The sequence below is a fragment of the Chenopodium album genome, chromosome 3, assembly GCF_948465745.1.
Source record: "Chenopodium album chromosome 3, dcCheAlbu1.1, whole genome shotgun sequence".
NCBI lineage: Eukaryota > Viridiplantae > Streptophyta > Magnoliopsida > Caryophyllales > Amaranthaceae > Chenopodium > Chenopodium album.
Window position 1 is genome coordinate 51,270,597 of NC_137836.1, and position 24,078 is coordinate 51,294,674.

Consider the following 24,078-nt stretch of genomic DNA (forward strand, 5'->3'; position numbering starts at 1 on the left):
TCATCCCTTGCTAGGATTTGGAAGAAACATCATTCACCTAGTCGGACAGATAGATCTGCCAGTCCGATTTGGGCAGAAAGGAGAAGGGAGGGACACGGTCGTTCGATTCCTGGTGTTAAAAGAGTTGACTGGTTGCAATGTCATACTCGGCCGTCCCACCCTTAATGCTGCAAAGGCTGTGATCATCCCCCATTTAATGCTGTTAAAGTTTAAACGTTCGGACGGAAAGATTGGTTCGATTCAAGGAAGTCAGAAAATGATAAAAGAGTACAACCAGATAGCTGTCAAGCCAACGATTCGCGGACATGGAAAACTGTCCGAGTTGAAAGGGGAAGAACCCCCACTCCAAGCATACCAGGTCGACCAAAAGCGAAAGCAGGTCATGGCCGACCAAGCATAGCATCTAATAGCTGTCGGTCGGCCTGAAGACCTGAGACCCTAGCCGGCCATCAACCAACAAAATGTAGTGGTTGATCGGACGATCAGCATTAGCACTAAAGCTATGGGTCTACTTGGAGATAAGCTAGTTCAGCTATTAAGAGAATTCAAGGATGTTTTTGCATTTAAAGTTAGTGAAATGCCAAGTATAAGCCCTAACCTGGCTGTGCATAAGTTGGTTGTGAACCCAGCCGTTAAACATGTCCATCAGAAGAAAAGAAATCATGGAGAAGAAAGGAATCAGGAGGCCGCAGCTGAGGTGAGAAAGTTGCTAGACGCCGGTTTCATTCGGCAATGCTATTACCGTGATTGGGTGGATAACGTAATACTTGTAAAGAAGCTAAATGGAACTTGGAGAATGTGCGTAGACTATACGGATTTGAACAAGGCATGTCCTAAGGATAGCTTTCCCTTGCCAAAGATTGACCGTTTGGTTGATTCTACGGCTAGGCATGCCCTAATGTGCTTTATGGACGCATACTCCGGTTTCCATAAAATTCCTCTATGAGAAGAAGATCAAGAAAAGACCGCATTTGTGACTGAGCAGGGGCTGTAATACTACAAGGTAATGTCGTTCGTCCTCAAGAATGCCCCTGTAACATTTCAACGACTTGTCACCACGGTCTTTAGAGATTAGCTCGGCCGGAATATGGAGGCATACATTGATGACATGATTGTCAAGTCAAATGAGTCGGCCGACCATCTAAAAGATCTATGAGAAACATTTACCGAACTCAGGCGGCATAAGATGATGTTAAACCCGAAGAAATGTGTCTTTAGTGTTGAGTCCGGTAAATTTCTCGGATTTTTAATTGATCAACGTGGAATTGAGGATAACCCTAAATAAATTCAAGCTGTCTTGGACATGAAGTCACTAAGAACAATCAAAGAAGTGCAAAGACTGACCGTCTGTTTGGCAGCACTCGGTTGGTTTCTGTTAAGTTCAGGGGACAAATGCCGATACTTCTTTCAGACCATCAAAAAGAGAGCTATGGTTGAATGGACGGAGGAGGCAGAGGAAGTATTCGTACAGTTAAAAAGTCATCTACATATATTGCCTCAGCTCGTCAGTCCGCTCAAGGATGAGAAGTTGTACATCTACCTTGCTATCCTCAGATCATTCCTTAAGTGCCATTCTACTTGTTGAACGGGACGACCACCAGATCCCAGTCTACTTTATCAGCCATGTGCTACACAATGCCGAGCTTAGGTACCCCCCTGTTGAAAATTTTGGGCTAGCATTGTACATTGCATCTAAAAAGTTACGGTCGTATTTCCTGGCACATTCAATAGTGGTTTATACTGATCAACCACTCAAGAAGTCGTTTGCAACTTTAAAAGCTAGTTGTTGCATGCTTAAGTGGGCCTTAGAGCTAAGTGGTTTTGACATCGCGTTTGAGCCTAGAAAAGCCATAAAAGGGAAGGCATTTGCTGATTTCTTGGCTAAGATGACACGGCCGGATTTACATCCGGTCGGAGACCAGATCTGGAAGGTGTCTGTAGATGGTAGTACAACAGTGACCGGATGTGGCGCTGAAAATTTTTGTCAATCTCCCGAGGGGGATAAGTTTGAGTATGCGTTGAGATTTCAGTTTCAAGCCTCTTACAATGAGGCCGAGTATGAAGCTCTCCTGGCAGGTCTTAGAATGTGTAAGGCGGCAGGAGCAACAAAAGTGGACGTGAGCTCAGACTCCCTGCTGGTAGTCGGCCGGGTGAATGGCGACTTTGAGACAAGGGAGCCGGCCATGACAAAATACTTGAAGGTCGTCAAAGAGGAGGCCAAGGGCATAGAGCATTTTTCTCTGCAACAAGTTCCCTGTTCGTCTAATCATCAAGCGGACGCCCTCTCCAAATTAGCATCCTTGGCATCATGTGTTACTCCCAGATCAGTGTTTTGGGAAGTGAAAGAAAAGAGGAGTATTAATGCCGAGCCAGTACAAATCATTGATAGAAGCTCTACTTGGATGGACGGAATCATTTCCTATCTAAGTGATGGATTACTCCCGGCCGATCCTGAAGAGAGCTGGCTGTTGAAAAAGAGGGCGGCATGGTTTGAAATGAAGCAAGGGGAGTTGTTTAAGAAAGCTTTTGTGAAGCCGTACCTGAAGTGTATTACTCCTGAAAAAGGGCATGATGTGCTGGACGACCTTCACCAGGGGTAGTGCGGCTCCCACATTGGAGGACGAGCACTGGCTGAAAAGGCCACCCATCTAGGGTACTACTGGCCAAGTTTAAAGTCGGACGCCATGAAAATGGTGAAGAAATGTGACAAGTGCCAGAGATTTGCAACCTTAATCCATCGCCCAGCTAACAATTTGTCGGCCATAAGTAGTCCGCTCCCCTTTGCTAAATAGGGGATGGACATCTTAGGTCCGTACACACTAGCATCTGGCCAAAGGCGATATGCGTTTGTAGCAGTAGACTACTTCACAAAATGGGTAGAGGCCGAGGCCGTCCGGGGCATTAAGTGGACGGATGTGTCAGCTTTCATATGAAAGAGCATAATTACTCGCTTTGGCGTACCTCAGTCAATGGTGTTTTACAATGGACCCAAGTTCGAAACACCTCAACTCAAGGAATGGTTGGGAGACCAGGGCATAGCTCATTGCTTTGCCTCAATCGGCCGACCGCAAGCCAACAGCCAGGTGGAAGCATATAACAAGTTGATTTCCAATGGAATCAAGCGCAAGCTTGAAAAAGCAAGCGGCCTATGGGCTGATGAGTTGGTCAATGTATTATGGTCCATACGAACAACAGCAAAGAGTTCCTGACGAGGCAATTCAAGGGTCAAACTAAATTAATAAACACTTAATAAACCCTAATACGAGTATAGAGGTAATTCAAGGGTCGAACCCAAAGGAACGGTAATGTTCGAGCACTTTCAATTATGCGCCTAAGTTAGGTCTAAATCAAAGGTAAAGGGAGAATACTAACAACTAACAAGACAAGTAACCAAAGAAATAAAACACTAGGAACAGGGATCAACAAGTAATCATGTCAATTGCAACAACTTGGGAAGAGCATGCCAATCAAAGGTTGTGAAGACTAATGATAAGAGCAATCAATTGGAATCAAATAGTTATCTCCTAATTGTTAAGCTAGGGTTCACTATGAATAATAAACTAAGAGAATCACAATCAAATCCAATCGATAATTGCAATTCCTAAATCAATTATTCGTGTCATTAGTAATTGCAATGCAATCTAGCATAATTCTCAAGGCCTAATCGAATTACACACATGCAAACTTTAACTAATCACTTTAATCTCAACAATCAATCAACACAATTCCCAAATTAATCACAATTAATCAATCATACAAGTTTCACCCAATTCCTAGCCAACAACTACTCAACTATCATCATCTATCAACTAATTAACTAAAGAAATCAAGGATCAACAATATATCAAGAACAATTACACTAATAAAGCATCAAACATCAAAATTAAACCAAACAAACATGAAATTAGACAAAGCAATAATGTGAGATAGAGTTAAGAATGCTCATTGATAATTGTATAGGATAGCTCCCGCTGAATTATCGCCTAGCCCCCAGGGTGCGCACTCACTAACGAGAAAGAAATTAAGGAGGGCTCATCAGCCTGGTGGAGTCAGCCCACGGGGCTGACCAGGCTGAACTCTCCACGAAGGAGATGGTATGCCTATAAATAGAGGGTAAAGTACAACGGAAAGTAGGTTAGACACTCAAGTTATTATACTTTCTATATCTCTCTAAGTACACTTTCTCTCTCTAAACACTCTCTAACTTAAGCTTCGAAGGGGGGTTCCTCGAGCCACCCTTGAGGGCAGTTTACGTGTGCTGCCTTGTGTAGGTTGTTGACGGGACCCAGCTCATCGAACAGAACCCTTGGATCCATACCTGGAACAATTGGCGCTAGAAGGAGGGGACTGGATCATCTAACCTAAGGTTCACCAACTGAGCTAGGGACTAGTTAACCAACCACCATGGCCGAAGAAGAAACTGTACCGACACCCATGTCCAAATCTAATGAGACCAACCAAACACCACAAAAAACACCCTCAGTAACCCTCGATCCAAAAGGATCCACCGGAAATCCCAAATCGACCATCTCTTAAAAATCCAATCCCATCGGATCGACATCGGCTGCAGCTAAAGCGGCGTCGAAACCAGTTGATCCACAGGATCCAGTTCCATTTTCAAATACGGAATGTCGTTAACAGGCGCGAACAATGAGCTTGTTGTTTCAGCACCTGTAATCTAGAAACCGCAACCCGTAAATATGCCAGCCATCCTGCAGAACCTCTCTAAGTGCAGTAAGGAACAGCTGGCAGCAATGACGGCGGTCCTTACCAATATGGGTAAGGGGCGAATCCGTCACCGACAACGGCAACTGCGGAGCCCGCAACCAAGAAGACGGATTCCTCAGCCCTCACCCTTGAGCCAAAGGAGCTCATTCAACTGAGGAAGAGGGTATTGGAGTTGGAAACTCGTAATCTGAATCAAGAATGGAGCGTGGAGGAAATAACACCGGCTCAGGTCAGCCCGGAGAAGCGGGTCCCCCGCAGCAGGTCGCCAACCTCAGAGCGGGGACCCAGCCCAGAGAGAGACAAACGAGCGCGAATCCAGGTTGTTCCTGATGATTCCCCATTTTGCCGGGAGATTTTAGAAGAACCAATGGAGAAGGTAAAGATGTCGCGCTGCAGATACAACGAAACCAAGACACCCAAAAGCCACATATCAGTTTTTGAGAACCACATGGTACTTTATACTATGACGGACTCAGTCTGGTGTAAGGCGTTCCCGTCGACCCTGGAGGGGTTGGCAGAGGAGTGGTATGGAGCTATTCCCAAATGTTCCGTATAATCGTATAACCAGCTGAAGAGAATGTTCATGGAGCATTTCACAAACCTGGTAGACTAAACTAAAATGACAACCGAGCTGATGTCATTAGTTCAAGGGAAAGCAGAGCCCCTGAGGGAGTTTATCACCAGATTCAACAAAGAGGCAACAACCATCCTAAATATGAGTCAAGAGGTAGCACTACTAGCAATGCAGAGTGGCTTACTACCAGGCTCACCATTTAGAGCGTATATGGGGCGTAAGAGCCTCAAAACGCTTGCTGAAGCGCTAGGTAAAGTGCACGAGTTCATCAAAGCAGACGAGACTGACAGAGAAATGCCGAGTAGGAAGGCACCAGGTGACCCAGTTAAGCGGGCAGAGGTCACCCGGGCAGAGAACACGCCCAGGGATGACCAGCCGAGAAGGGCCGAGCAAAGTCGCAGAGAAGCGGACAGAGAAGTGGAGGTGAGAAGGTCAGACCCAAAGAGAGGGCCAAGGCCTGGGAGGTTCGACCAATATACCCCACTAACCCACTCAAGGTCTCATATATTCAGCTTGAATAAAGCCGAGATAAGTGGCACAGACCCCCTAGGATGGTTATTAGGAACCGTGATACCAGCAAGTGGTGTGACTTCCACAGAGGCCATGGCCACACCACTGAAGAATGCACACACTTGAAGGATAACATAGTAGATTTAGTCAAGAGAGGGTACCTGAATCAGTTTAAGCAGCGCGATGACCCTCCTAGAAGGAGGGACGAGGATAGAACAGGTCAGGCTGACCGCAGAGGAGGTCATAGGGGTCCCGCTGGAGACGGAGACAGAGATGGCAAGCTAGAAGGCAGGGTATATGTTATCAGTGGGGGTCCGGTGCATGGAGGAAGAGTTAACAGAGCACGGGATGACCTGCGGGCGATGATACATCAGATAAACGACATTGAGAAGCGTAGATGGCCACCTCTTCCCCCGCAGCCTCGAGCCTTGTTTGACGAGTATGACCAGAAAGACATAATTTACCCTCATGATGATCCATTGGTAGTGACAATGAGAATTGCAAACTGGGAAGTGGATAGGATATTGATAAATGGAGGCAGCTCAGCCAACATCATATACATCAGCGCGTTCAACGAGCTAAAGTTGGACAAGAAGGATCTGAAAAGGGTGAGTTACGAAGTCACCGGGTTCAATGGATCAGGGCTAACCCCGGAAGGCATAATCGAGCTCTCAGTCCGGGTGGGTAAGAGATCAAGAAGGCGTGATGTTCGAGCAGAATTCCTTGTGATAAACTCTCCTTCACCCTACAATGTGATCATAGGAAGATCACTCATCCACAAAATAGGCGGAGTGGTATCCACCTATCACCTTACCATGGCCTACACAACTAATGAGGGATGGTCAGCAAAGCTCAGGGGAAGTCGGAAGACAGCTCAACAATGTTACATAACTGCCCTAAAGCAGCCCGCAAAAACCAGAAAGCAGCCTGGCTTAGAGAGAGCAGGCTGAGAGGAAGTTAAGGAAAAGGAAGCGTGAAGAATATCACAGGGAAAAGGATAAACGAAAGTTAGCAATGGAAAACTTCGAGCCTGCAAAAGAGGAGATGGCTAGACCACTTCCTAGTGGGGAGCATGTCACAGTCGAGCTCACATAAGGTGACCCCTCGAGAACGGTGAAAATTGGGAAAGACATTGATCCAGGAGTAGGGGTACACCTCGTAGAGCTGCTGAGGAAGAACAAGGATATTTTCGCATTTTCCGCAGATGAGATGCCCGGAATTGACCCTACGGTCATGGTACACATGTTGAATGTGAAGGAGGATATTAAGCCAGTTAGGTAGAAAAAGCAAAGCGTCTCCACGGAGAAAGATCAAGCAATCAAGGAGGAGGTGGAGAAACTCTTGGAGGCAGGATTCATTGAACCTTGTGACTACCTAGAGTGGTTAGCCAACGTGGTAGTGGTGAAGAAACCAAATGGCCAGTGGAGAATATGTGTTGATTTCACCGATCTCAATAAGGCATGCCCAAAAGACTGTTACCCGCTGCCACGGATCGATCAGCTTGTAGACTCAACCAGCGGGCACGCCTTGCTAAGCTTCATGGACGCCTTCTCAGGGTACCATCAGATCAGCCTGCATGAACCAGACCGGCAGAAAACCGCATTCATCACCGAAGAGCGAGTGTACAATTACATAGCTATGCCCTTCGGGGTGAAGAATGTTGGGCCAGCCTTTCAGAAGGAAATGGATAGAGTATTCCTACACCGGAAGGGTAGAAATGTTGAAGTATACGTTGAGGACTCAATTATAAAGAGCGTCACACAGGCAGGGCATATCATGGATCTGGAAGAAACATTTGCCACCCCAAACAAGTATAAAATCAAACTCAACCCGAAGAAATGTGTCTTTGGAGTGAGCTCAGGAAAGTTCTTAGGTTTTCTGATCAGCTAGAGAGGGATAGACGCAAATCCATAAAAGGTCGAAGCAGTCCTAAGCCTGCCTGAGCCTAAGTGCGTCAAGGATATCATGCGGTTGACGGGCAGAATGGCCGCGCTGACCAGGTGCATCAGCAAGTCAGCGGATAGGGCTCTACCGTTCTATCAGCTACTAAAAGGGAATAGAGAATTTAAGTAGGGAGCCAAAGAAAAAGAAGCCTTTGAGGGTATTAAGGAGCATCTGACTAAGCTCCCAACAATGATAAGCCCAGAGCTGAGGGAAAAGTTGCAACTGTACATCTCTGCGTCAATACAGACAGTCGCAGCCGTTCTGCTGGTGGAAAGACAAAAGCAGCGGAGGCCAATATACTTGGTGAGCCATGTAATGACTGAGGCAGAACAAAGGTACCCATTGGTAGAGAAGCTAGCCTTCGCAGTGGTCACTACAGCAAGAAAACTAAAACCATATTTTGACGCGCATGTAATACAAGTCCTCACAAATCACCCACTGGAAAAAGCGTTATAGAAAATGGATGCTTCAGGCAGACTCCTAAAGTGGGCAATTAAACTTTCTGAGTACGAATTCGAGGTCAAACCTAGGGCAGCCATCAAGGCACAAGCCTTAGCGGACTTCATAGTGGAAGCCTCCTATGAGGAAAAAGAGGATGATATTGGGGTCTGGAAGGTGGAAGTAGATGGATCCTCAACCCAAACGGGAAGTGGAGCAGGAGTCATAATAACATCTACAGAGGGAAATGTATTCGAGTACGCCATAAAGTTCAAGTTCAAAGCATCAAACAACGAAGCAGAGTACGAAGCAGCGCTGGCAGGCCTGCGTATGAGAATCGTAGTGGGAGCCCGCAAAGTACATCTGCAAACTGATTCTCAGCTCGTCGCCAGCTAATTGCAGGGAGCGTACGAGATTAGAGAAGCCGCCATGCTGAAATATGTAACTAAAGTAAAGGAGTTGGCAGCTCAGCTAGTCCACTTTAAGATAGACTTAGTTCCCAGAGCAGGAAATTCCCAAGCTGACGCTTTATCTAAGTTAGCCAGTTCCACATTACAGAGCCTCACAAGGACAGTGATGGTTGAAGTCCTAGAGGAAAGTAGTATTACCGAAAAGGAGCAGGTAAACAACATTGAACAGCAGAGGGCTTGGTTTTCAGAAATTCTGGCGTACAAAGTTCATGGCTCGTTGCCCCATGACGAAGTAAAAGCTAAGAAGGTGAATAACGACGCCAATTGGTATGTGGTGATGAATGGGGAGCTCAACAAGAAAGGCTTCTCAAAACCACTGCTGAGGTGCGTCCCAGAGTGGGAGCAAGAAGGAATTATGGAAGAAGCCCACTCGGGAATATGCGCTAACCACATTGGTGAAAAGGCATTGGGAGTAGAAGTCCTCAGAAGGGGGGCGTACTGGCCAACTCTCACGCAAGATGCGCTAGCATATGTAAAAAAATTCGACAAGTGTCAAAAGTATTCGCCAGTTATAAATCAACCAGCAAATGATCTAACTCCAATCCTCAACCCGATCACGTTTGCTCAGTGGGGAATGGACATATTGGGACCTTTTACCACCGGGTCAGCGGGCAGGAAGTATCTCATCGTGGCAGTAGATTATTTTACAAAGTGGATAGAAGTTGAACCCACTAAGTACATAAAGGCAGTCCAAGTAAGGACATTCATATGGAAAAACATCATCACAAGATTCGGCGTGCCACAGTGCATAGTCTTTGATCATGGTTGTCAGTTCGACTGTGACACCATCAAGGACTACCTGGAGGACATGGGCACCAAGTATGCAAGTGCCTCAGTCTGCCATCCGCAGAGTAATGGCCAGGCAGAAGCAACAAACAAGCTGATCCTGACAGCCTTGCAAAGGAAGCTGGAGGAATACAAAGGCCTATGGGCAGACCTAGTCCCAGAGGTCCTGTGGGCAAACAGAACCACTGAGAAGGAGTCCACTGGTAAAAGCCCTTTCACCCTGGCCTATGGGGCTGATGCAGTCGTCCTAGTGGAAGTGCAAATTCCCTGAGGATACATCACTATGAGCAACAAGGAACGAAAAGCGCATGCTGGAAGAGCTAGATTTCCTACCAGAAGTAAGGCTAAAAGCAGCTCTCAAGCTGGCAGCCCAAAAGAGCAGAATTTCAAAAGCTTTCAATAAGAGAGTCAAGCATAGAGAGCTCCACCCCGGAGATTTAGTCCTTAGAAGGACAGTAGCAGTGGGAAGAGGAAATCAACATGGAAAGTTGTCAGCGAACTGGGAAGGCCCTTTCATCATTCACGAGCAGGTTGGACCAGGAGCATTCCTCCTTGCAGATCAAGAAGGTCAGGTCTTAAGAAACAGTTTCAATGCCGATGTGTTAAAGAAATATTTTGTTTAAATAGCCTGAAAAAACAAATGTAGTTGTTTCAAGTTTGATAAACCTTTATTCAGTTCATGTTATGTTAATTAAGGCATTTGAGCCATTTTTATTCAATGAAATACAAGCCTCTGCGTGAGGAGTATGTTGCATAAATCTATTTAATATGTTATGCCCCAGCATCATATGCTAACATGCATACATCAAACAAGAATAATTATAAAGTGTTAGAGGTAAAAAAAAAACACTCTAGCACAAAGTGGCAAAGTACCGTTAAAACGACAAGTTAAAGCATCCCTCCCTAAAACTTCACCTCACCTGCTCAAAGCAAAACAGGGCACCACCTCGGGGACGCCTAAGGGGGAGTTCTGGCACGTTCATCTTGAGTAGGAGAGAAAAGAGGAAACGAAGAAGATGAGCTACGTGGGCAACACTAAGGTTCTCTTAGTCCCACTTAGCCCACCACTTTGAGGGGGAGAGGAAAGGAGGAGACAGACATACAGTAAGCCCTTACGAAAAGAAGTAAGCAGGCACAAAATGACAAGTCGCAGCATAAACAAGTTGAACGACATAAACAAGTCACATCATAAACAAGCTGAACGACTGAAATAAGTCACAGCAAAACAAGCTGAATGACATAAAGAAAAAGAAAAGTTGATCGACACAAATAAGTCTCAGCAGGGAAGATTAAATAACGAGCAATCGAATAAACTAATCAACATGCAAACCAGTCTCTACAAAAATCAAGTAGAGTACATAGTGCACAAGCATCCAAAGCAAACAAGACAGGAGGAGCAAAGCTCACAAGGGCTCCTGCTAAGCACAGCAGGGAGAAGGAGAGCAAAAGAGCCCTCAGCAACCAAATCAGGAAATCAGTGAAGCCCAACCTACGAGGTTTCACTAAATACAACACAGAGACTGCTGTGCCAAGGTCTAGGTACTGCTACACCTTGGCCCAGTAGCAATTCCGGACAAATACGCAGACTATGAAATAATCAGCAGGTGAAATGACAGAAGCATTCAGCAAGATAAATCATCATAGTTACAAAGCTGAACCCCTGCCCACCAAGGCAGAGTAAACATCCAGCAAGTTAATTACAACATATGCAACGCTAAGCCCTCGTCCACTAAGACAAGGAAACACTCAACGAATATAGTTGGAAAAATGTAAAGTTAAGTCAAGCTGGATAGGTCCAGCAACAAAAGATAAAATGTTCAGCAGAAACATAGAGAAATAAAATCTTCGGCGGCTATACACCCCAAAGATAGCAACAAAAACTACTTGGTTACTACAGATCTGGGTGAGGGGAACTCAGAAGAACCACTGGAGTGAGGGTGATAGTCGCCATAGCCTTTATTGGTCACCAGCCAAAGACTCCACTCCAATAGCCGCAGCAACATCAGGGCAGAGAGGAACCTCCAAGTTCTAAACAGCGTGGTCAAGAACCTTGCAGCTAATAACACGAGGATGATTAGCAGGGAAATCAAATGTGCCAGCCTCTCCTACAACCTCAACCTTAGCCCAAAAAGCGTTGAAACGAGCCTGCTGCTCCACACCCTCACCATATAAGCTGCTTAGGCACCGAGCTACAGCCTCCCATCCACCATCATGGCGATCAGCCAGCAACTTAGCAAAAACAGGGGAGAGCACGAAGGCTTTGAGTGCCTCCTTCCCGGCAGCTTCCAGCTCAGCAGTGTGCGCAGCTCGCAAATCTGCAACCTCTGCCTCCAACGTTTGCACACTGGCTTAAGAGGTCTTCAGTTGCTCCTCGCAGCCCTTCAACTTGGTCTGAGTGAGCGGAAATTCTCCCAACTGGAGCTGCAGGGCGTCCGCCCTCTTCCTCAGTGGAGTCACCTCACTGACCATAGCATCTCTTTCAGCCTGAGCTTGTTGAACCTCCAAATTCTTCTGAGAGAGAGTTATGCCCTGATTATAATACTCCTTCTCCACTAACAGCAGAGCATTGGATAAATCTCCCACATACATAACAAGCTGCAAGAAAGGCAGAGGGAAGGAGGAGTGAGCCAAAGAAAAGGTTAACTAAAAATAAAAGTAAAACAAGACAGTAACAACAGAGCAAGCAGAGAAGAAAAGAAAAGCTAAAATGAAAATGAGAAAGGCCAAAAGCATAAACTAACCTTCTGCAGGTCATGACAGGCCGTAGTAGCTGGGAGGCTGATTGAGCTGCGCGTTGAATCAGCAGGAAGACGAACCCCTTGAGTCAGACGGTACCCCAAAGTACCACCTTTCTGAGGGTCGTCCACAAACAAAGACTCATCAGCCCTCACATTCATTAGGGGCCGAAAGGGAGCATTCTCAGCTCCAGCAGGGCAGAGTATTGGGCGGAGATGGACATCAATGGGAACCTCAGAAAACTCAATAGCCCCAGGAGGGAGGAAAGTTCCTCTAGCAGAAAGTGAGGTAGCAGACAGAGGGTTCTCAAAAGCATCACTCAAGAATTGGTGAACACAACGGTTAAGTTCACTGGAATTCTGAGTGTCCACCCCCAATCAGCATTCCCACCTGGAAGCCCGGTGTTGGCGGATGCATATGCAAGAGGATTAGGACCAGGAGAGGTGCGAGCCTTTTTCGCTTCCGGCTCATCTCTAGCAGGGGTAGAGGACACTAGATCATCCTCCAAGTCGATAATTGGACGATCCTACTGGTGAGAACCCCCTGCCTGGGGGAGCCCACCCCTTGAAGCACTTTGAAGCCGCCCTCTCAGCCCGTAGGGACGCGGCGGAAATCTAAGAAGCTCCATGACATTCTCGTCAGGGAGCTGAAAGTCAGTGGCTGCAGCAGAAGGGACAGTAGTATCCTTCGCAGCAATAGAATCATCAACAAAAGAAGGAAAGAGCAGAACATGCTTAGCAGAAGAAATGGGTTTTTCACCCACAACAGCGGTCTCAGCCCCCTCAAAAGGAAACTGGAGAACACTATTAGCAAAATCATAGGCAATAGCTTTGGGATCATCAGAAGCTTGATAACGTTGTCTTTTGGCAGCAGAAGTCTGAGGTGCCACCTAGCCGGAAGACGCGACAGACTACTTCTTAGGGGAAGCATCATGCGCCACTAACGCCTCAGATTCTGAAGCCACCCTTCGAGGAGTAGGCCGAGTCTCACACCTACTCCCAACAGTAGAGGACGAAGGCTCAGCCTCAGCGCGGCTGGACCCAGCACGCTCACCAGTAGTTGTTGTGCCAAAGACAGCCGGTAGCTCAGTAGGAGCTAGCCTCACCTCACCCTTCAGAGAGCCCGCAAACACCTCCAGCGTGTCAAAGAGCTGAGTAGGATTCTCAGGGGTAGCAGTCAAAGGGTCTTTCCAATTATCAGCCAGCCTAAGCATACGTTGTCCAACTTATCATAGCCTGAAAAGCAAAAAGGTAGAAAAGTCAAGGGAAAAAAAAGAAGAGGAGAAAAAGAAAGGACAGAAAGTTGAAAACTTACCAGACTCATGCGTACGGCACAAACACATAGCAGAGAGCTGTTACCCATAATATATATTGAGTTGGGCAGCCAAATCTTGGGGAACTTAGAGTCACCAGTCCCCGCTCCTTGCAGAGCCTCAAAAGCCTCTGTCTCACGGGCAGGCTCAGCAGGGGAGACGGTAACTCTAGCCATGTTAGTGCGGATCTCTCTGAAGTTGCGCAGTGCAGCAAAATTAAAAGGCACCTTAACCCAGAAAAATTTGCAAGTCCAGTCTAAAACGGCCAAGTTTTGGGTAGGACAAGACCCTGCTCTCCTTAAGAGCAACATAATACCACTCTGACTCAGTCCCAGAAGCAGATCTCTTTAGGCTCATCAAAAACTTGAACAGATGCAGGGACTCAGGATACCTTCAAAACCTAAAAAACCACAGCAAACATATCAAAGTATGAAGGGAAGCAGGATGCACCAGAGATATACAGATATTGAAGGCACGTAGCAACTTCTCCAGGGTGGGGTCCAGAGGGAACCTCAAGCCAAAATCCATCTGTGAAGCGAACACAACAATATGACCAGCAGGAGGAGATGATAGATTCGCACCATCACCATGGAGAACCAGCTCGTAACCCTCCCCAAAACCATAGAATTTCTACCCAACAGCAGCCAGGTTCAGCCTCTTAGCATCCTTACGCCAGCTGGAGTCCAGTACACAATTTTTTGGCCCATAACATTTGTCATCCAGAAAAAACTCAACTTTGCCCTCCTCTACGGGCTTCACAACGTAAGTGGGCTGACAGTCATAATAGGAGCGGTCACTAGGAGACTTAGTCATCTTGCCCGATTGAACAGCTGGAGAAGGAGACGGTGATGGAGTCTCATTGCTGCCACCTCGCATTACATAACGGTCAAACCGATGCACGTTAGCCATGTTATCAAGCCAAGCAAAACTGTTTAAAGGCTTAACATGGGGAATGGGGCTAACAAGAGACACGTCAGGGGGATTAGCCTTGACAGCGTCAACTAAAATTTTATGGCGCATTGCGCGCATCCTCAAACGGGTGAGATGGGATAAAGGAAACCCATCCAGTTTGAGCACCCGCTCGCAATAAGGATCAAAGAAGTCAGGACGGGGTTCGCGCTGGAAAGGGTGAAAAGGGCTACCCTCAGCGGGATGACTACTGCCCGACCTAGACGTAGTAACAGGAGTTGCAGTAGTACCCATATCGCTCGCAGCGTGGGGAAAGTCAAAAGGCATAACAGTTTTTACAGAAATAGGAGAAGAAGAAGGAGAAACAGGGGAAGTGTGCGCAGGGCGCTCACTTGAAAGAGAGGATCGGGAAGAAGAATCCGATCCAGTGGTCGTTTGAGGCTCATCCATGTTTTGACTATCAGAAGCGTCAGACATTATGAAATCTACAAAGAAATACAAGCCCACAAAGAGAAGAAAAAGCAATGGGGCACCAGAAAATCAAAAGATCAGTTTAGGAAACAAGAACAACGAAGGAATAAGAAGAAAAAACTAAGAATGCAATTACAACAACAAGGAGAAAATTTGAGCAACGACAGTTGGGAAGAATAAAAAGATACAATTTTGTGACAGAATAAGGCAAAAAGAAGCGAAATTGGGTAAATACATATGACAAAAGGTACAAAGTAAGTACCTTTAGGAGAAAAAGTTAAAGAAGATACAGAATACAACAACAATGGCGATTGCAAGAACCCGAACAAGACGAAGTTCAAAACTGCAAACAAGAAAGGCAACAGAAAAACAAATCGGTGAAGTGTAGGAGCAAAAACAGGGAAAATGAAGCAAAATAAGGGCGAGAAAGACAAGCACTTACCACAACAATCGAAGAACACAAGCGTTTGAAGGAGAGAAATGAAGAGCAAAAATTTTGAAAGGATAAAAATAGAGAAGGGAAGATGAAAAATTAGAAAAGTAAAAGAAGTGAATGTAAAAGGGGACAGTGAATTTAATACGGAGTAAAGAGGCGGTTAGGCACAAAGCAAAACCAAACCGCCATGTAACTTCAGTAAAAGCAAAACTAACGGCCTAGATCATCGACACGTGTCCCACTCATGCAAACATTGTTCCCGCCAAAAAAAAGATAATAAAAATAAAAATAATAAGAATACACACTTCAGCAGGAGTGATCGAAAATCCTCTCCGCAAGCTCGTCATTTCTCAGACTTCAGCGGGAGTGATAAAAAATCCTCTCCGCAAGCTAGTCATTTCTCAGACTTCAGTGGGAGTGCTCGAAAATCCTCTCCGCAAGCTCGTCATTTCTCAGACTTCAGCGGGAGTGATCGAAAATCCTCTCCGCAAGCTCGTCATTTCTCAGACTTCAGCGGGAGTGATCGAAAATCCTCTCCGCAAGCTCGTCATTTCTAAGACTTCAGCGGAAGTGATCGAAATTCCTCTCCGCGAGCTTGTCATTCCCCAAATTTAGAGCCATCGTCAACATACAAAAAATACGACAACACAGCCAACAAAAACAGAACTTGACCACCCAAAACACCCTAGAGACTTGAGGGGCTAAGAGTGTGCAGGTTAATTTGGCCGGACAACCCGTTGAGCCATGGCCGATAAGGCTACACGCTTAGAATAGCTGGCATGAAAAGAACCTCACGCCATCTCTTGAGGGGCTAGTTGTAGGGGATAGCTCCTGATGAGCTATTCCTTCCAGCTGGGCTCAGTTAAGAAGAATGTACCTGCATATAAAGAGTCGGCATGAGTGACCTCATACCACCTCTTGAGGGGCTAGTTGTATAGGATAGCTCCCGCTGAACTATCTGAAGGAGTTATGTCTTCGTCGTGTGCAATTACTAGATATATAATTGGATCAAATTATGGAGATAATTAAGTTCGTACATTTGGGTCGTCGTTTTGCCATAGCTAGAGGTACTAACGATCTTTGGACTAGTAAAATAGCCCAAAGCCCAATTGGACGGATCCTATAAGCTCACACAAAGGGGCTAGATCGAGCATTAGAGGACGAGGCCCATCATGGGCCTCATCAATATAGGTGGCCAGCCATGTAGTGGATTAGAAGGAGTTTTGGGCTTCGTGCCCTAGTCTAATTATAATGAGATTATAAATAGACTAGGTGCCTAGGTTTGCAGCAAGAAAGCAATTAACTGATCAGTGTGATCAAACCCTAATTAGCAAACACGAAACCCAACCCTCTCATAGTCCTCTCTATCTCTCACGGCTCTCTCCTCCTCCTAGGCGCCGGTGGTGTGTCGCGGTGGTGGTGGTTCATGCGGTGGTCAGTTGTCCGTAAAGGTGGTGATCGCGGTATTTCCTCCATCACTCGACCAATCTAGTATTGGTGGACGGCTCGTTCGAATCTCGTGGACTAAGTAGAGGAGCAACGCTTGGGGCTCTATTCTCTCCCTGATTTTCCTGTCGAATAGCTTCGTGGAATTCACGCGTCAAAGGTATGATTATGTGTCTTGTGTGTCATGCATGTGATTCTTGGGATTGGTACTAGATTGAATATGATTCATGTTTTTCCGCTGCGTAGTACCTATAAATTTCTACAGTGGTATCAGTTAGCCTCTTGCATGAACGCGCTAGATCATAATAATACGATTATTTGATGTCCACGTTAATTTTATAATCAATTAAGAGGGAGAAATTAATTTAATTATGGTTCAATTATTATATTTAATGTGATTAAACTTTTGGAATTGATTAAATGTGATTTAATTATGCTCAAAATAGCCATGAAGAGACCGAATTTTAGCCCTAATATGTTCGAAATTTTCGAACCCCCTCACCCTAAATTTCGAATTTTTCGAAAATCCTAGCCTTAAAAATATGTTTTTTGTGCTTGATTTTGATTTAATTCAATTTATTTTATGATTCATAATTTTAATCGGATTGATTTATGCATAAAAGTGTTTTGTGTATGATCATCAATTTAATTTTAAAAGTTAGAATTAAATTGAGATTAATTTTACGAAGAACCCTAATTTTAATGTTGAATATGATTTAATTTTAGTCTTTTGGACTGATTTAATTTAATTTTAATATGTGTTATTTTAATTAAATTAAAACACACAAAAAAAAAAATTGTTTTAGGTGGCCGGCAGCCGCGGCTGGGTGGCGTTGCCACGGCGGCTGCCGACCAGGTGGCGGTCCAAGAGGGAGGGGAAGGGGAGAGCGGCGGTCTTGGTGGCTGAGGCAGCAGTTGTGCAAGCGTTGCACGCTGCTGCCGTGGCTGGTTGCTGCTGCCTTGCGGCAGTGGCTGCTGCAAAGCAGCCAGCCACCGTGGCTAGCTCTGGCTAGCCAACCACAGTGGCCAGCAACCGTGCAGTCACGGTTCTTTCAAAAAAAAAAAAATTATTATCTTATTTTAAAAATTATTTCAAGATAATTATGAATTATTTTGGGATAAAATCAGTTTTATTTTGGATAAGATAAAATATTTTGAAAATATGATCTTTTAATTTTAAAAGATAAAGTTGGTTTTATTTGGATAAAATCTTTTTTTTTAGGATAAAATCAAATATTCAAAAGTTGTTATATTTGATATTATCCATATTTAAAGTTGTTAAATTGGTAATTATCCTAATTAAAGTGGTTAATTTTGGATAAGATTTACTAGGATATTCTAAGCATATTCCAAAAGGATAATAATTGATTTAAATAATTTGATTATCCCATAATTAGATTAGAATATAATTGATTTTAAAATTATTTGATTGGCTAGTAATTAGGATAGAATCTCCTAAATTTGTTAGGATAATCATGAAAGATTAAATATGATTTATCTTTCTAGATTAAATATGATTTATCTTTCTAGATTAAAATATGATTTGATTCTATCTCATGACCAAATTAAATATATGATATTTTATAAACGGTCATGAATAATATATGATATTATCTAATTATGATGAAAATATGAGATATTTTAGGAAATGCGTTGACTTTATTATGAACATTCGATGTTGTAGTTTAGACAAGCATGTTGAGTGATTTATTATATGGCACTTTTATAATATATGATATTATGTTGCTATATATAGACTAGTATGGCCCATAGATTCTTAAATACGATCTGCGCATCATGATGTATTTTTGTAATCTAAATACGGTCTGCGTACCGTTGAGTATTTTTGTAACTTTTATTTAAAGTAAATAGAATAGTTATTTAAATATTGTTAGTCCAAAGAAGCCCATGAAGTGAAGGCCCAAAGGAGCAAGGTGGATGGAGATCCATGATGATTCAAGTGGGAGCTTTTTCATTTCTAGTTTTCTTAGGACTAAGGGGTCATACTATGTCATGATTTATTGCATTAGTAGATTATGCATGTTAGATTTTATTTATGTTGATTGATGATGCGCTAGAGTTCACTAAATAATCACAACATAATAAATCTAGGTCCCAGTAATATTGAGATAGCTTTTCCAATTTAAAACCCGATGAAACCTTTGATAATTTATGATGGGTCATGCCTCAGCTGGGTGTCATATTATATCTTAGGGGAGTGGGGGTAAATCACGTTTTACACTTTTAATTGGTTATACTCAACAAGGTTACTTAAAGAGTTAAGAACCTTGAAGCTAAGGGTAATAATTAAGCATGTGATGATTAATTATTCAACCAAGAGTTACAAGAGTTGTAATCAATAAAGAGTTTACTCGCCTTGAAAATGTAATGGTTGATGGTAGGGCCTCAGTCCGGTCAACTATTGCACAAATAAAGGATCTTGGAATCACTTAAAATTCAATTGGGATCAATTAATTATTGAATAAAGTGTTTTAAAGTTACCAAATGAATGCGTTTATGGTACTTTAATTTTATATTAAACATAATTATTAAACTTTGCCTTATTTTGACATAGATGGGTAGCCGTAACCACAATGACAACAACGTTTACAACTTTCGACCATTCCTTGAGAAGGATAGGTTGACAGGGGAGAACTTTTCCACTTGGGAAAGAATGCTAAGACTTGTTCTGAAATCTGAGGGTAAAGAGGATATCATTGATACCCCATTACCAGGACCTCTGCCAGAAAATCCAACTGCGGCAGAGATCAAGAAGCACAAGGTTGCTCATGACAGAGTTATACCTATCACTTGCTTAATGATTGCTACCATGGAGCCTAGTCTTCAAAAGCGTTTTGAGGACCAGGATGCCTATTCAATCATGCAAGAACTCAAAGCCTTGTTTAAGAAACAAGCTAGAGTTGAAAGGTATGAGCTCCATCGTGAGATTCTGGATTGTAGGATGGAGAAGGGAGCCACAGTTCATGATCATGTTTTCAAAATGATCGGCCTAATTCAAAGTATGGAGAAACTGGGGCACCCATATAGTGATGATTTGGCAACAGACATCATTCTCCATTCACTACCAGAAAGTTTCAACCAGTTTATCATGAATTTTAACATGACTGCCACTACAAAGACTATGAATCAATTGCATGCAATGCTGGTTAGTGTTGAGTAACAAATCCCTAAGGAACCTAAGAAGGAAGTTCTTATGATTCAAAAGGGAAAGGGGTTCAAGAAGAAGGGGCAGAAGGCTAGTGCCAAGAGCAAGGGCAAGCAAGTTGCCAAGGCTCCTGAAAAGCCTAAGACGACTCCAAAGCCCAAGGCTGCAAGTGAAAGTGAATGCTTTTACTGCAAGAAGAAGGGGCATTGGAAGCGAAATTGCCAGAAATACCATGACTTCCTCAAGAAGAATGGAGCATCAACCTCAGGTATAATGTTATAAACATTTTAACTTTCACTTAGGTATGTGATACCAAGTTGCAGTGCTTAACATAGTGATGTTGCGCAGGAACTGCAAACAAGTGAAGCTAGCTTGGAAATGGAGCTTGAAGGTGCACTAGAAGTATTTGAGTGGCCAGAAATAGCTTCATAGTTTTAAATTTTTGATTAGTTTATCATGATTTTAGAACAATTTCCAGTTTTGATGAGACAATATTTCGGTTTTCTTGTTTTGAATACTGAATTTGGTTTACTTGGCTTGGACAAGTGTTGATCCATGACCAAGGTAATAAATTGTTTTCATTTTGCTAGATATGAGTTAATTTTGTTTTATGACATTGATATAAGTAGATCACAAAAATAAAATTTAGATGATTCAAAATACACTTACTTATAACAAGGAAGGTTAGGTCACACTAACTATTTGCACATCCCAAGTAATGGATGGACTCTTATTCTTATATGATTGTGAATCACTTGAGAATTATAAGTCATGCTTGATAAAAGTTAAAATGACCAAGTTGCCTTATAGTAGAAAGGGTAAAAGAAGCTAAAATGACCTTTTGGTACTCATACATATGATGTATGTGAATCAATAAGTTCAAAACTAGCAAAGGGATTTAACTATTTCATCGCTTTTACTGACGATTTATGTAAATATATCGATAATTACTTAATGAAGTAAAGCTTGGAAACATTGAAATGTTCAAAATTCCAAAATGAAAGGTAAAATCAGTTTGAGATAAACAATTTAACACCACAATATGATTGTTGTGATAAATATTAACTCAAAAAGGAATGATCATCTAAAGGGAATTGTTGAATTAATTCACAATCCAGAAACATTACAATTAAAGTGTATGTTTATGAAGAAGGAATCAAACTTTGCTTGCAATTGTTCGATCCAAGATTTAATGATTTACAAATATCATTTTGAGGATATGCATTAGAACAACAACAATTGCGAATACACTAAACAAGAAACTTAACCAAAGCAATAAGAAAAGATGTCATAAGAGTTATGATTTGGAAATGTTCCAAAAGTTATATTTTCTAAACAGGATTAAGGGTTATGAAATCAATGTAAAATGTTTACAAAGATGACATAATACACCCTAAATCAGAAAAATAGTTCTTCATGGGTTTTTCTCATGGAAACTAAGAGGTATTATTCCTACAATCGCGTAGAAACAAAGTGTTTGTTGCTCGCGATAATGTCTTTATAGAAAGAATGTCTTCCTACAAAGCCAAGTGGGAGTAAATTTAAATCTCGATGAGATTCGAGATGAGCAACAAATGGATGTGGATAACACTACATTAGAGACGAAGGCATATGAAATCAGCTAATTTGATAAAACATGTGTCGAAGCAAGCTAATTCAACTAGCGAGGCTTCTATCGTCCCACTAGACTGAAAGACTTCAAAGAATTGAAGAGAATAATTCTATTGTCGCTCATACCTATCGTAGGTGACTTGGGATCAAAACAAACAGTTTGTTGAAATTCTGAGAAAAGGTGGATTCTAAAATTTTCCTATTGGAATGGTTGGAACCCATGCCTACAAGCAAGCTTTGGATAAATGCCAACTCAGGAAATGGCTTAAAGCCATGAAATCCAGTATGGACTCCATGTTTGTAAAAATGTGTTAGTCCATAATAGTCTTACAAACAGGGTCAAACCTATTAGTTGGGTAAGCCTATTCGGATTATTCTAGTTATGGATATCAAAATCGCCTTCATGAAATGTTCTTGATGGTGAGAATGTATATGATACAACCTAAGAGTTTGAAATCCAGAAATTCCTAGAAAGTTTTGCAAACTTCAGAAATTCATTTTATAGATTGAAGTAAGAATCAGGGAGTTGGAACATTCGTTTTGATTGGGAAATCAAACAGTTTGATTTCCTTAGTAGAACGAAAGAATTCTTGTAGAAACAAGAAGTTTAGTGGGAGCAATTGGTCTTTTAGTCTAGTATGTAGTTGACATACAGTTCATATGAAATGATATATCAATGCTTGAATAAGTCAAGCAGTGATTAGAAAGATTGTTTCAATATGATAGACTTAGAAGATGTTGAGTACATATTAGGAATTAAGATCCTTGATGTGAATCTTGAAGAATGATTGGAATGAATCGAGATACTTATGTTGATAAGGATCTTGACAAGTTCATGAAGCAAGACTCTAAGATAGGATATCTTCCCATATTTCATGATAATACACTCAGTAAAAACTTAGTGCCTTCAAAAGCTAATAGAGTTGAGTTGTATGGATAATGTACCTTATGCTTCTGCAAAAGGATCCATTACATGTGCCATGAAATGTACAAAGCAAGATGTTGCATATGACTTGTGCATATGTAGTAGGTTTCAAGCAAATTCAGAATGAGCATACGGAGAATTACCAAGAACAAATCCTTGAGTACTTGAGAAGCACTAAAGGAATTCTTCTAGCTATTGTTTTAAATGGTAATTTAAGCAAGTTGTCAAAAGGTTACACGAATTCAAGTTTTTCAAACAGGCAAGATGATTCTAGATAGTGATCTAAATGCATATTTGTGTCTGGATGAAAAGGACAGTGAGCTTGAAGAGTTCAAAGCAGAGCACTATTGCATACTCAATATCAGAATATGTGTATTAAACTATAGTCAGATAGTTACAGAGGAAGTTTGGATCAAAATGTCATGTGACTAAAGGGTCACCTTTGCACAAGAACAAAGGGGCCAGAGTCACATCACAAATCCAAACAAAAGGATATGAGATATCACCTCAATTATGAGATCATTGACCAGCGGAAGGTCGTGTTCTGCAAAGTTTTATTATGAGTGAGAAATCACTAAACCCCTTCCATGGACTAAGGTATGAGAGTCATATTAAAGTCCTAGGATTGAAGCAAGTTGTGTAATTTAAGTTGTATATGTTTTGAGAAAACATATTACATGAGAAATGCATCAATTTGCAGAATTATGTTTAAAATAGAAATTATTATTTCTCTTATTTAATTATGGTTTTGGAAATTAAATAAAATGTCCAAAATAATTATGAATTGATGGGCTCATCAGGTTGATGACCTGGTGAATTGAAACCCCACAAGTGAACAAAATTCATACATTATTTAAAGTTCCTAGTTCGAGATCATTAAAGTGGACATAAATGATTTCAATAAATGAACTAGCATGTAAGATTGATTGGATAGCGCGGTTTCATGGGCTATAGGGGCATAGTGATGCTCGGTCAATCACTTGGATATGCATGAATGATGCATGATCGAACTATTGACCTTCTTTGAAGTTCAAGTATAGAGCTTCCGTATATATTAGTGGATTCCTTTGACATGAGTGGAACATTGATTTCATTCAATGGATGTTGTGACTGTGGTACACTCAAACGTCTAGCCGTAACTGGAGATTATAAAGGGTGTTTCCCGGTCATTTCAGAAGTTGAGTGGGAGTCATGTTACCACAAGATTGGATAGAGTCTACCTATTAAATTAGGAAATGTGTCATGGCCGCTTGAAGAGGGAGAATTCAGAAAATACGTGGCCGCGTTCAAATGCATTACAAAGTAATCATTTGGTTTTGTAATTCTAACTCAGATTTCAAGAAACGATTTGTAGATTAATATGATCTTGACATGTGATGCAATCATATTATCAAATCGACACATATATTGACTTAAGGAATCTGAATATTGCACCCTTGTCTCAGACAAGTGGGACATTGAAGGAGTTATGTCTTCGTCGTGTGCAATTACTAGATATATAATTGGATCAAATTATGGAGATAATTAAGTTCGTACATTTGGGTCGTCGTTTTTCCATAGCTAGAGGTACTAACGATCTTTAGACTAGTAAAATAGCCCAAAGCCCAATTGGACGG

General features: G+C 42.5%; 2 protein-coding genes across 2 annotated transcripts; both read left to right on the forward strand.

Annotated features, from left to right (window-relative positions):
• The first annotated feature begins 5,347 nt into the window (after nt 1-5,347).
• LOC145625101 (uncharacterized) lies at nt 5,348-6,762 on the forward strand. Its single transcript, XM_081678184.1, has 2 exons — nt 5,348-5,733; nt 5,844-6,762. The coding sequence occupies exons 1-2, from the start codon at nt 5,348-5,350 to the stop codon at nt 6,760-6,762; spliced, it is 1,305 nt and encodes a 434-aa protein (XP_081534310.1).
• A 1,453-nt stretch (nt 6,763-8,215) lies between these two features.
• Nucleotides 8,216-9,721, forward strand: LOC145625102 (uncharacterized). The gene is made up of 2 exons (XM_081678185.1): nt 8,216-8,551; nt 8,597-9,721. The coding sequence occupies exons 1-2, from the start codon at nt 8,216-8,218 to the stop codon at nt 9,719-9,721; spliced, it is 1,461 nt and encodes a 486-aa protein (XP_081534311.1).
• The last annotated feature ends 14,357 nt before the right edge of the window (nt 9,722-24,078 follow it).